Source organism: Gambusia affinis, linkage group LG23 (genome assembly GCF_019740435.1).
Source record: "Gambusia affinis linkage group LG23, SWU_Gaff_1.0, whole genome shotgun sequence".
Lineage (NCBI taxonomy): Eukaryota > Metazoa > Chordata > Actinopteri > Cyprinodontiformes > Poeciliidae > Gambusia > Gambusia affinis.
In genome coordinates this window covers 10,737,887-10,751,956 of record NC_057890.1, presented here as the reverse complement: position 1 = coordinate 10,751,956, position 14,070 = coordinate 10,737,887, and the positions used below count along the sequence as shown (strand labels likewise).

Genomic DNA, 14,070 nt, shown 5'->3' with positions numbered 1-14,070 from the left:
ATTGTCTTTTTCTTTTTAATAATTTTCTCTATTGTATTCTTTTCATTGTCTAACACTCGCATACTGGATTCATTGTCTTCTAAATCATAACATAACACATAATAATTTAAAATCTCTTGTACAGTAAAATTTAGAAAGTTCATGTAAAATCTAGCAAACATTGTAAGTAAATAAAAAAAAACGAACATGCAAAGTGAAGCAATAAAAGACATAAAATTTATATTTTAAACAATAACTGCAGAATTTCTGTAGCTCACTTAACTGTAAGCAATCATAATAATCATATGCACAACTACATCCATACACACACACACACAAAGTTCTTTAATAAAGCATTTTTTATGCTTTCAAAGAGTAATTTTATACTTCCAGTCATCTTAAATTTCTGACAACTATCACCAAAGACAACCCTAGTACATCCTTCACTGCTCTGAGAGAATTTCTGACACTTTCTCCTTCAGAGTCAATGGAAAATAATTATTTATTCCAGATATTTCCTCAAAGTAGAGCTGGTGTTACATTTAACATAACACCAGCTTCAATAAAAAATGTATCCAACAAGTTTTAGGAGTAGAATCCAAATGCATCCAATGAATAAGAAATTTACTTAAAAATGGACAGTAACAGTCTGTTACCAATACCAACCAGTAGCTGGTTGATAAATTTAACTGGTACTTGTGATTGAAGTGGGAATGAAGGTATTTCTTAGTGATTTCTGTCATGGTAAATTACTTAGCTCATCTACAAAAAGCAGCTAAAAGACTCAACGCTAATTTTATGACGTGCAAACCAAAGCACTCTTTAAGAAGCAAGAAAAATCGTAAACAAACCAAATTTAAACATCTTGGTGTGAAGACTGCAGAGGAATCTATTATACAGATAATGACAATTGTTTGCATATACACTTAAAAGAAATATAACCCTATTTTCTTACTGTTTGGTATTAAACCACACATTATTTTATGCTTAAGTTAGGATTAACAACATATTTCAAATTAAAATAATACAATTCTATTGGTGATGATCTTACCAGCTACAGACAGCATGTTCACAAGTTCTTTAACTTTCGTTCTGGTGTTCAGTCACACATTTCATTCCAAAACCTGTTAATATCTGTGACACTGAATATGTTCATGTTGTAAACACTCGTATAATTTAAACAAAACTTCATCAAAGACACATGGCGTTTAAAGAAAAGGTATTACACAAGTAGTGTTAACTTGAAGAACTCATCGAAACATGTCACAACCACGCATACCATCATGAGAATCAGCAGTGAGTGAAACAAATAAGCTTTCTGTTCTTCTTACAGAAACGGACTGGAAACATTCACACCAGACTGGCAATGTCTGTGGATAAAAAGCATGCGACAAAACGGTAAAGGCGGAGAGCATGCAAGTCGCATAGAAAGGCCCAGCATACGCAATGTGCTTCTGACATGACTTAGGACCAGTGACGTGCGGTGAGGTGCAAAGCTGGTGAGGCACTGACTTAATCATAATCAGATATACAAATGTAGACCACCTACAAACGATAACATGCGGTCCTTATGTTATTGTTTCCATAATGAAATTTTGCGCTTGCGGACTACACTGAAGGGCGAAAAGACAATCCTTTAACACGCCTCCATTGCTGCGGAAGAATAATTCAGTCAACTCAATGAAACTTGGAAATTTAGGTATTATTAATTTTGTGCTGTGCTCCACAGCAAAAGAAAAAAACCATTGAAGTACATCTCAAAACCACGTCTTTCTCGCTCTCTGCATTGGTCAGGCTACACCCAAACTCGTTGCCATAGCAACACCCCTAAAAAACACTGAAATATTTCCCACACAAAGAGCAGAACATTCAGTCTGTTGCAGTAGTTTGGTTTTAGTCTTAATGTTTATTTTGCGATTATTAATAACTGATTGCTGTGGCGAGAGGAGAAAACCATAAACATCTCGCTGCACTTTACTGTATGGCTAGCTTGTTGTTACTGTCTCTTACTCTGCAGTTGTGGAGTCACAATGTCTGGGATCATGAGCGCCCCCTGCCACGAAGCAAGAGAACTGCCTGCCACACTATGACTGTTCTCTGCCGTTTATGATCGCTCCTTAGCACACAAAAGATGTTACATACACAGTTGGTGACTAAAACACTGTGCATTATATACATATGCTAAATTATGGAAAATCAGTTTGTATATTAAATGTTTTTTAGCCCTTTAATTGGCGACGTACAGACAGGAGGAGCATGCTCTCATAGAATGGCAGCCAGTGCAGTAAGTGAGAGGTTGATCAATCCCAGGTGAGGCTCAAGTCGCTGCTGCCTCACCGGCTTCACTTCCGAGCATTTGAATGAGACAATGCAAAAATTCAGCGATTTTGAAGAAAAAATAATCAAAATTGGTTAAGCTAAATAAAAAAATAAAACCTTTGCAGTACCAACAAAAGGATGAAAATAGCAATATAAATGATTTTATCATTATATTTTTCCATTATGACAGGTGAGGCTCTGCCTCACTTGACTCTCCTGACCGCACGTCACTGCTTGGGACACATGCTAAACTGCTGAGATGACACAATAAGATACAGTAATTGCATTAGTTCTAATTAGTTCTGCATTTCCCCCTTTTAGAATCGCTAAGTATCTTCAAAAGACTGCTGCAGAAGTAAGTTGAAGCTTGAAGATGGAAAAATGATAAGACCTGTGATAGTCAGTACTGCAGTGATTACAAAAAAGAAAAACTGGAGATCATTAGCAGAAAACTGAGTACCCTGGTTATTTCCAATTATCTGAATCCAATTATAAGCCCCTGGGATGTTTTAGAGAAAATGGTGGATCAACACAAAGCCTTGAGCAAAGAGAACAAGAGAGGAATTTCTGTTTCTGACAAATACACTCATCAGGATATGGTTTTTGGCAATTGAACTGTTTGCAGTTCTACTTGAGAACAATCTCCTGTTCGTCTTAGACTAACACAATTACTGTCAGGTGAGCACATTTTGAATGATTTTTAAACCACATTCATCCACACACTGTACATCTGATTACACCTGAAACCCTTCGAATGCTTTCTCACTAATACTATAATAAACATGCTGACAATGGCAACTGACTCGTGCAAGTGTATCCGTAATACACACAAACATGCACTCATGCTACAAAAGCCCATTTGTTGATCTTTGTGCACAGATGGGATGGTACAGTGCTTTGCATTAAGACCTTTTCAATTTTAACAACCCCATCAACATCAGCGTAGTAGAATATTTTTGTCACATGTATGTATTCTGTATAGTGCTTTGCCTACATGCAAAACACTATGTTGGCTAAAAAAACAATCTCCACGTCACCTTATATATGTCATACACACCATCAAAGACTTTGTGTTTTTGATGGTGTGCATTTATCAACAATGCACTGTTGATGAATGGTCAATGGCATGATTTGTCTTATAGACATGCACATATACTGTTGTTTTTTTTCTGGCCATTTTCTCCATCAATTTTTGTCCTAAAGTTTCCTATCATCTTTTGGAAAAGTGTTCAGGTGATAAACTGTCCCGGGGCAGCAGAAAGTCTAATTCATCAACCAGGAGGAGCGTCCATCCATCTTAGTGATGGCGGCAAAGCAATTGAAATATTAAGTGACTTGATTTTTCTCCTTCACAAACAGCAATATGATTGACCCTATGGAAGTCCAGGTTTAGACTATAAAACCTATCATTTCGTCATCTCATCTACCCTTGATGGCTTGTCCAATTAAATTACTAATTCACAGTGTTACACTGTATCAATATTGACATCAACAACATAAGAAATTTCTCTTTAAAGAAAAAGACGTGGTGATTTTTATGCAACATTAACTAAACTGGCATCATACTGTTTATTTGTGACAAATACCTCAACCTCTGCTGATTTGGTTTTGCTTGGCTGATGGGCACGGACCAATAAAATGGTGACATATGAAGCTTTATTTCCTTGCAAACTGGGTTATTCCATCTTAGACTATGTTAATTCACTGGAATTCTCAGAAAGCAAATATCATCATTAGATTAATCAAATATCTTTTCCACCCATAATGTCATCGGTATTTTGTTTTTGTTTTTTTCTTTTGAAGACTGAATCACCAGCTCGGCAAAGAAGATGTGTGCAGACAATCCATGCTGTCTCTGTGTAATTAGTTTTCATTCATTTCAAGTGCGTGCAAGCTGTGATTCAAGCCGCTACAAAAAAAGAGACCCTTTCTCCTTTTCTCGCCGTCACACTCACAAGCTGAATTTAAACTTTTGATGTCAGACTTCCAGGTTCGGAGGCTCTATTTCTCTGCCTCTTGAAGCTAGCATTAGTCCTAGAGAAACATGTGTGGCTGCCTCTCTCTCCAATCGGGTGGTAGATTGAAACTGGGTGCTAATTTGTGGAGTACATTTCTATCAAAACACAAGTGCTCATATACACACCTCACAAGTGTGAGGTATATACTGTTAGAATGTACATTTGAGTGAGTAGGTGCAGGATTGTGTTAGAGTGTTTGAGAGGAAAAGAGAGGAAGCATGCAACCACTGGCTATAAGCTGCAGCATGACACATTCCAGTCATATCTAAACAGTTTTAAAACCACAGGGGGACTTGCAATCAAACAGTATTTGTAGTTGTCACACACTCAACATTCAGGAAGTCAGTTGATTTTTCTAAACTTTGCCAAAAATACCCCTCCGATGGACTAGATCTGGCAAGAACCTTTACAAATCCATACTTTCACACAACTTTTGTCCCAACTTTGTATTGCACTTTAAACGCATATGCACAAAATTATACCAAGCAACCAGATCAAGGTGAAATGTTGGCCCGTTCGTTGGTTGAAGTGAATTATTGTACTGCAGTACTCACGGTTTCTGGGTTTGTCATCGTCCAAGCCCTCCTCTTCATTCTCTGGGTCGATGTCTTCAGCCTGAGTTATCCAGTCTAAATAGCCCTGCGATTGGACAAATCAATGCAAAGACGGGAAGAACAAGTCAACGGGTGTAACAGTGGATCGGGCAATATGCATAAAAGGAAAGCATTGACTTGTTAGACAGTGCTTTGCAGAAGTATTTAGTCTCCTTCTCATTTTGCAATGCAATTTATGATAAGGTACAAATAAATATTGTTTTTATTTTTTGTTTGTGGCGTGGAGGGGTTCCCTGGATGTGCATTTGCATGCCAGAATTTTCAGTTTTTTCTTTTTTTTTTTAATTTTTAATTTTCCTTCCTACTCAGCAACGTCCTGCTTTGTGTTGATCATGAAATACACTGAAGACGTTCGCAGGATACAGATACTTTCACAAGATTTAAAAACGGTTTGAATTTCTCTTCCTTTGAATTTGGCAATCTTTTCAATAAAAGTGACCTTGCAAGAATGAATTCTTTTACTGTGAAGCTAAATAATGTTTTTTTTTTTTTTTTTGAAAGACATAAAGGACACTGTAGTGTTTAAATCAATAAATGCAACACATTTCTGCACTTTAGCTAATAAGTGACTTGGAATAAACACTCAAACACAGCAGCCCACCTTAAGGTCCTCCTCCAGTTGCTGTTTTTCTCGTAGTTTCTGGAAGTCACCACGTGCCTTGGCCTTCTCTCTCTCCTTGGAAAACTCTCTGGGAGGGGAGAGGCAGGGTAACGGGATGGGGTTATAGGTTCAGGGGGGGAAGAGAGAAGAGCAAAGAAACGAAAGACAAGAAAAAGAATCTGAAAATCCAGAATGAAAGTTTTTGGCAAACGTGAGATTAACTAGAATGATGCAGCATAGGGGAGGGGTGGGACAACCTGCTGTGGAAAAGGCAATGAGTGAAGGAGTAAAGAGGTTAGTGTGCAAACGAAAATGGAAAATTTGAGACTTTAGGCTCCCAATCGAGTCAGCTTTGAAGTGAAACCTTAAAGCGAAGAGGAACTTGGCTTTGGATATTTAATAAAAACCCCGAAAAACAACAACTTCCACCTTTACTGTGATTCATCTGTGCCTTCTTAGCCTTTAGATCTACTTTTACAAGCTTTGCTTTGAATTATTTCTTTGATCACGATTAGGTTTCCATCAAATCAAAGAATTTAGTTCAAGTCCTATCAGTTCAAGGCGGTTTGCTTTCCATGATACAGTGCTTACAGATTTCTTATGTTTTTTTGCTTTTATGTCACATCCAATTTTTATATTAGAGAAAGATAGCTTGCTTTTATGTAAAATATATTTTTCAAATAAGTAGCTAACTGAAAATCATCACTTTTCGGAGCAGAAAGCTCCGTTTTCCTGGCTATGCTTTCCTGCCACTTAAACAAAACCTAACTGATGACATGAAGTAGGCTAAAAGCAAGTTGTTGAGGTCTAATCTCTCTTACATGTCTTTAGGATCATTATAGCATATTAGCATTTTAGCAAATGATAGAAATAAGGTGCTGTTACTATAAAAAATATCAATTAATCAAAGTTTATTTATAGAGCACCTTTCATTCAGGTATAATGCACATATTCTTTATGGCCAATTTGTGAAAGCTTATAAGAAGTTTATCTTACAATTCTTTCTAACCACAAACAGAAGGCCCACTTCAGGTATATTAAGATCAAGAGTCTTCTTAAAGTAAACAGAGATTGATTGAAGTGCTTCAGGATTGGGCCAATTGCCCTTTTTTGAAATCAAAATATGCTAATATTATGACTACAAATCATTTGTCAACCCCGCCCCCCCCCCAAAAAAAACCCCCCAAAAAACCCAATATATATGTAATTGTTTACTGTTCTCTGAAATTGTAGCTACAAATATAGTTTTGGCTGGGTTTAATCATGTAAAGAAAATCCAATGTAACTGCAAGTCCGTCAATGATTTGTGTTTATTTTCTGTCCAGTACAAACAGTTTTGATTGATGCACTTAGCAGGAGCCGGATCAATAAGCCAAGCATGCTAGATGCAAACCGAGACACCAACTAATGACTAATCAACAGTAAACCACTGTCAAACACAAACAACCAGTATTTTATATTTTAAAAAAAACTATAAAATAAACAAATTTCAGATATCTTCTTAAAATTAAGCTTAAAGTGTAAACACGTTTTTCATTTATTTGTTTATTTTACAACACAGGATGTGGGAAAACTTGAAGCCTCCAGATCTCCACTTTTCCCCCCACGATGCCGGGTGTTATGTGAACTTAACTTTTCCCTCGTGCTGCAACTTAAAACCAGGACAGGATCCTGAAACCCTGGTACTTAAGAGTAGGGATGGTATTTTCCTGTATGCATCCTGTTTCCCTCAATTGGTCATTATGGTCAAACAATTCAATTGCGGTTTAATCACAACTATGTCTACAAAATTTAAGGTCTTTGTCTCCGAGTCGATTTGAAAATCAAATCACTTATACAATTTGTGGATTGGTATTAAAATTCCTCCACAAACGTGTCTCCATCGAAATCAAATGTTATGAACTATCTTTCAAAAGCCATGAGATCATCATCTATCTTTCTTTTTAAAGTGAATGTAAATATGTGTATATGCACATTTGAGAGTATTAAAACTTACGGTTTCATGCTTATTTTTCTAATCTCTCTGCGTCACCTTTAGGTTCCTTCTTCTGTCTCTTTTCCTTTTTTGTGAATTCACATCACTTTGTTCTTCTGTTTCATGTCACATTATACCCCGAGTTCCACTCAATGTTTCTGTCTCCAAATTGCACTGTAGCTGTTCTTGTTCCTGCTTAGCAATTAGTTATAATGCCAACCTGAGATGCCAATGAGAAACCAGTTGGTAAAAGGTCAGGCTGTGTAGTGTGCTGACAGCATCATTACTCAGAGGTTTAGACAAAGTCAGGACGCCGAACCAACCCCAAGCTGTTTGGACCAGATAGACATCTAATACTTTCTCCTGCACGTAACTAGGAGCTTCAAGTCAGATGTTATAATAAACAAAAGATAAGTGGTTCTGAAAATAATAAAGTGCAAATTTACAGGATTTTATACACTCAAAAAGAATTAGATTTATAGAAGCACTTACTCTAGCCGTGCCAAAGTCAGGTAGAGCGGCTCACGTAATTCCATGTTTAACAAAGTCCTAACAGCAATCTACAAATATGTAGATTATTTTACCACTGGGTTGCTTTCTTTATTTTATATGAGGGCTGTTTTCTGTTCCAATAGCAGCAGTGCTGAGTACAGACCTTTTCATGATTGTAGTTCTATTTCCCAGAAACAGGCGCGTTGTAGTAACAGAGAGACAATACCCAAAAGGTCTCTGGTCTTGAGGCAGAATCACAAGTGATTCTACTACAGTCAGCTAAAGTCTATCAGCAGTTTACATTGTTCTCTTGGGAAAGGTCCGGAGCCTCAACTGTAAAGAGCTGTGATGATAAATCTACACTGGCTTGTAAAATTGTTCACACCTCTCGTGTCCTTTCAGAGTTTTCACTTTTACAAGCACAAACTTCTATGTATTTTATGGAGATCTGATGAGATAGACAACACAAGGTAGTGTTTGCTTACTAAATAAGTAACTTTTAAAACAAGTAGTTGCACTTGGTTTTATGTGTTTGACAGAGTAAAGGGGGTGAAATTGTGATTTTTATTTTTTATTTTATTTTTTTTAGTCTATCACATAAAATGTGAACAAAATATGAAGAGGTATGTGTGTATAATGGGACAAAAAAAACTTACTTTTGAAAGGCTCACATGAATCCCCCCATATTCATGTTGTGTTTATTGCAAATGTCAGCATAAGTAATAAGTGAGCCACTAGTCCAGGAACTAAACTCCCCCGTCTTCCCCAGAAACACAGCAGTGAGGGAGGGAGAAGTTGCTTTTAAATAATCTCTTGTCCGCCCTTACCCGCTCAACACCCCCAAAACCAAGTTTAGCACAAAGAAGGAGCCGATGATGATTAAGGTCACAAAATAGACCCAGGGCCACCTGTAATCTACTGCGTCATTCACCTAGGAGATGGAGCATAGAAGAGGAAATGGTCCAGGGACAAGAAGGACAAAAAAAGAAAGATGACGGGATAAGAAGAACAGACATTCATGGGAATAAAAAGGGAAGAAGAAGGGAACAAGGGAAGGAGTAAAAAAAGAAAATTAAAACAGATGGAGTGGTCTTGATTTTGCGGGATTCAGAGTAAGAACATAAATAACCAACACGGATGTTAAAAATAAGTGTTTGTGTTTCTTTAGTTAAAAAACTTGCATGAAAAGCAACCTTTTCAAACTCGAGCAATATTTTGAGTTTGCAATATATAAGATCGCTATCTGTCTAAAAGCGTTGTATAAACACTATTTTTCTCAGGTTTCTTCCCTGTTGAGGAAAAACATCTTTATTTAGTTAGACATATGAACAGACTGTGCAGCAAGACTCCCAGGGATTGGATATATTTAGCCCTCATGACAAAAATGGTAATTCTCCAAGACTCCAAGATTGCAAAATAATTCAATTGTGGAATAAAAAACAATAAATAGTTTTAATAAAATTTGTTTCTGTTGCATAGTTGATTAGATTAAAAGTTTCATATTTAAATAAAATCTTTACGTAACCCGCTGTTGTAATTTTATTATAATCGTTAGGATTTTTACTTGTGGGAGATTTGGACAATCTTAAAATAAGTGACTAAATTCTGTTCGCGTTTCGTGTTTCATAATTAATTCCCATGATTTCTATCTTTAATGTCACATTTCCTCCATACTCCACTCTGGCCCCAGAAGAATCTCCCCCCCCTCCTGTGTTTTCCCTGCAGTGCAAGACTTTTTAGCGTTCCACCTCAATAAGCGACCTGAGGGGTGAATTATTTAAACCCCCATGTGTCCTCACAGACCAGGAGGTGCTCTACTCGCACTAAAACAGTGCGACTTGGCAAAGAAGAGTAAAAAAGCACCAAGGTGGAGCTGCACTTAGAGAAGAAAAATGCAAACATGCAAAAACTTTGTAACTCTTCATTGGTGCACCTCAAGTGCACAACACGGTGAGATTAATTTCACTTTTTTTGGGGGGGGGTTAAGAAAGCAAAACAATGGAAGTCACTTGTCAATGAAGAACAGCAAAGCTGGTGTGTAGTCAAACTGAAAGAACAAATCTGGCCTTGGGGGGCGTTTGTGTGTCCATGTGTACGTCACATACAGGTTGTGACAGGAAGTGGCCCCAATGCAACCATCTGACATGAACATGATAGATTGGGACCCATCCTTTCTATTTCTGCCTGGCACATTTCTGCCTGTTATTCTGCCACGCTTGTGACTAAAGGCTAAGCAATTATTTATTGGACTGATCATCTGCCTCTTCATTAACGGTTAAACTAGTCCAAAGAGATTGTTGTTGAAAGCTCAAATTGTGATTTATTTATTTGGGTATATTCTTCCTAAGCTATAGGAACAAAACTACTTAGTTTGGATTTTGTTTTTGATAAAAGAGGAAGAATAAAAATGTATGTTAAAATGAAGCCTGGAGAAACAAAAAAGAAAAAAGTGGTGACCTTGCAGCACAGAATAGTTTTCTATGGAGACACATCAGCTTTTCATCAAAGCTGCCACTGAGGAGAGCTTGACTCTGGTGACTTTGTTCCTTCACCTCAAACTACTTTTGCAGAGTTTTTTGGGAGTTGAGAAAAAGTCTCTCTCCCACAAATTCAAAACAATTCTTCCAATTTGCTAATGGGTGAATTGACCCAGAACAAACCTTTGCAGATAGCAGGAAAGCTGAACGCTTTAGAAAAGATGTCATTTGTAGAATTTTCAGCAATCAGACTTTTGTCAAGCATTTTACTGAGTTTTTAAAATGTTGACAGCGTTGTAACAGTCTACATACTCCATCATACCTGTATATCGCCCACTGAGCGAAGTTAAGGCTAAATGTCATCCTCATTCAGACCTGAGTCAATGCTGCGTCTATATTTGTTTGTGATTCAGACAAAAAATAGAATCTAAGCAAAAAAACCTTTCCAAAAGGTCTGTAGGCTGAATCATGCAAGAATGCGAATAAGCCTTAACCGAAACTCAAAGATGGCTTCATCTCGTTTAGTATAAATGGAGTTCGTCCTGTTTTCACTTGCCATGTTGGAGCACAGGAAGTAAGTTTTTCATTTTTTATGGTTAAGAATTGAGATAATTACGATTTATATACCATTCAGAAATTTAACAGAGTCTTGATACATAGTCGGTTTCCACATTTGAACCAATACACAAAGGCTCAACTCACACAGTACACATACGTATACACATGACAACAGCATAAGCTCTTACCCGCTCAACACACCCAGAACGAGGTTGAGAACGAAAAATGAGCCAAAGATGACAAGAGAGACAAAATAGACCCATGGCAGCTCATAGCCCATAGCATCCTGCATCTGAAGGAGGAGAGAGGCAGAGGGGAACAGGGAACGAGGCAAAAAAGAGAGGATTATCAGAGGGAACAAGGGGGTTAAGATTAAAAAGGCCAGAAAGAAAGTGATGGATTAGAACAAGAGGGAAATGTATATGACGGTGTTTGGGAAGCATCTAAAAGAAAAGAAGTACTAGTTGAGGCAGCAGAAGTCCAGCAAAGAATGTGTGTTAAAGTAAAAAAAAAAATAAATAAAAAAATGAAGCATAGAAACAGGAAAAAAAAAACATGCATGCTAAAAAAAGAGCTAGAAATGAACTTGTGTTTGAAGGCATAGCTAATCATATACGTGACTAAACAACTGCTTAAAAACATCTGCTGCAGCTGTGTAACATTTAACATTTCTTTTTAAAGTTATGTGTTTAAACAGCTGCTTCGTTACTTTTAGCCAACGGGACCTTGAAAGGCAAACCCATCTGCGATAGATGATTTGTTTCAGTACATGAATTTATGGAAAATGCACTGCGATATATAATTTGGGACCGATCTGAGTTGGAGCTGCTGTCAAAGGAATATGGGCGGTATCTAACTGCTGAAGGGCTTTGGACGTAAACATATTCACAAAAAAACAGAAATTGTTAAAATATTTACCTCTTTTAAATGATGAAAAAGCCGACTTTATGTAGAATTTCTTAAAGTGGGCTTTATGTATTGTAGACTTATATTTAAGATAGGTGGATGAAGAAACAATAAGTTTCTGTCATTTGCTTTGACTGCAATAGTTTCTACATTTTCTTTCTTATACTTATTCATCTAGATAGTGCATGACAATGTAAATACACTTTAAATGTATGTCAGAGGTGCAGTTGGCCTTGTTTATTCTCAAATGCCCGGTATCTTAATGTACTTGCAAGCTGCAGCTGTCAGAAAAGCAACAGAAGGGTGTAGAGCTTGTAGGCTATCTGCTCCATGTGGATACATGTGCTCACACTAATACAACTCACACACACACACATTACATTCACACATTTTGTGTGGTACTAGCATTTAAATGGATGTTTAAGTTTACAGAAAATAAATAAATTTAGAAAAAAAGTTACTTTCAAAAGTCAAGCTTTTTTTTTTATAACACGGATGGCAGCCTTTCTTGTACTTTGCATATGAGTTTTGTGGTTATTCTCTGCTACCATTCTGTGGTCACTTCTAAACAACGGTCAGTGCCCTCGAAACACTTTGGTTCATTTTTCATCGACCCAAACGTCACTAATATCTTGGTTGGCGGTGCAGCCGGTCTCTATGGGTTTTACTGGAGACGCAGAAGAAGCAAACAGGCAGATTCTCTCTTAAAGCTTAGACAGTGGGGACTCTGTTCCTCTTCTGCTTTTATATAAAGGAAGATTGGTGTGTTGATGTTACAGGACAGGACAGGCCCGAACTGCAACGAATGATAAGTTCTTCAGAGAGGACCATCAGAGCTTCCCTCTACCCAGGACTTGTAAAGGTCTTGGGTCAAGGGCAACTAAGTCCTCTGCAGACCCCACACATTCTGGACACAAATTGTTTAGACATTTATCTTCAGGTCAGTGCTACATTTACTCAAACCAGCCGCCACAGGCTTACACTGTCATATTGACCGGATTGATACCATGTGCTTTTGCACAAATTCAACCTTGTCCTCCTCTGCTGTCATCTACTGCCAAATGATCAATTGTGATGTAGTATAAACCCAAGCATTACCCTTAAAATTATTTGATTTAGTAGTCTGTTGCAGAGTGAATGAGGACAAGGCAGCCTCCTTCATGCTGTACATTCTGTACTGTACACACTGCTTTGTCTGCGCATGACTGAGATATAATCTAGCTTGGTGTGTGTGTGTGTGTGTGTGTGTGTGTGTTATGCCTTATTCTGTAATAAATCTTTGAGTAGGTCTCTGCCTTTCTGCTGCAGATATGCATTATGTTGCATGACTATCTTTTTTTAAAGGCTCTTGGTTGGTCAGTTTCAATCTTCTACATTAGGCACCAACATAAATCACAGTTGTGGTAAACGGCTCACCCAGTACAACACGTCCGTCCAGCCTTCCATGGTTATACACTGGAACACTGTCAGCATAGCAAAGGCAAAGTTGTCAAAGTTGGTGATTCCATCATTTGGGCCTTCCCAACCCACTTGGCACTTCGTTCCGTTCTGCATGCAGTGCCGACCGTAAGCGCCATCAGGTGCACATGGTGCTGGTTTTTCCTCTGCATTTGTACCTGCGACAAAAAGTCACATTTTGATCAACATAAAAATGCCTAAATAACGTTCCTCTGGAGAGCAAAACAAGATTACATTTTTATAAATTAAATCTGATACGATATTTTAACAATTATCAAAATGTTTGATAATATACCCTCTAAAATGTTTTTTGTCTTTTGATAAAAGCATGGACCGAAATCATAACAACATTTTGCTAGCACAATTGAGGGGAATTGTACTCGGCATTACTACTTATCTAAATCAGTCACTGTATACCTGTGAAAAACGACTTTACATTTAGTTACACCAATATAATGTTTTAATATCAGAAACCCAAAGCATGAGTTCATACAAAATACTGAGGAAAAAAGTAATCCAAAGTCATCTAAATCCAGTGTAATTATCACTTAAGCCTATTAAGTACCATCTTTTCAGCAACTACTGCTATCAGGTATTTGGGATACCTGCCAATGAATCTTTTTTACATAGCCATATAGGAATTAAATGCTGAAATTCTGTTAGTTTTATTCCA

At 37.4% G+C, this 14,070-nt stretch overlaps 1 protein-coding gene across 13 annotated transcripts in view; it reads right to left on the bottom strand.

The window, feature by feature from the left end:
- The window catches only part of cacna1c (calcium channel, voltage-dependent, L type, alpha 1C subunit), a 207,329-nt gene that overhangs the window by 59,666 nt on the left and 133,593 nt on the right, over positions 1–14,070 (bottom strand). For all 13 annotated transcript variants that reach the window (XM_044108842.1, XM_044108849.1, XM_044108847.1 and 10 more), the window contains exons 7-10: positions 13,356–13,555; positions 11,222–11,325; positions 5,532–5,619; positions 4,871–4,955 (exon numbers count right to left, since the gene is read on the bottom strand). In XM_044108842.1, the coding sequence (XP_043964777.1) occupies positions 4,871–4,955; positions 5,532–5,619; positions 11,222–11,325; positions 13,356–13,555 (477 nt within the window). The remainder of the gene's footprint in view (positions 1–4,870; positions 4,956–5,531; positions 5,620–11,221; positions 11,326–13,355; positions 13,556–14,070) is intronic.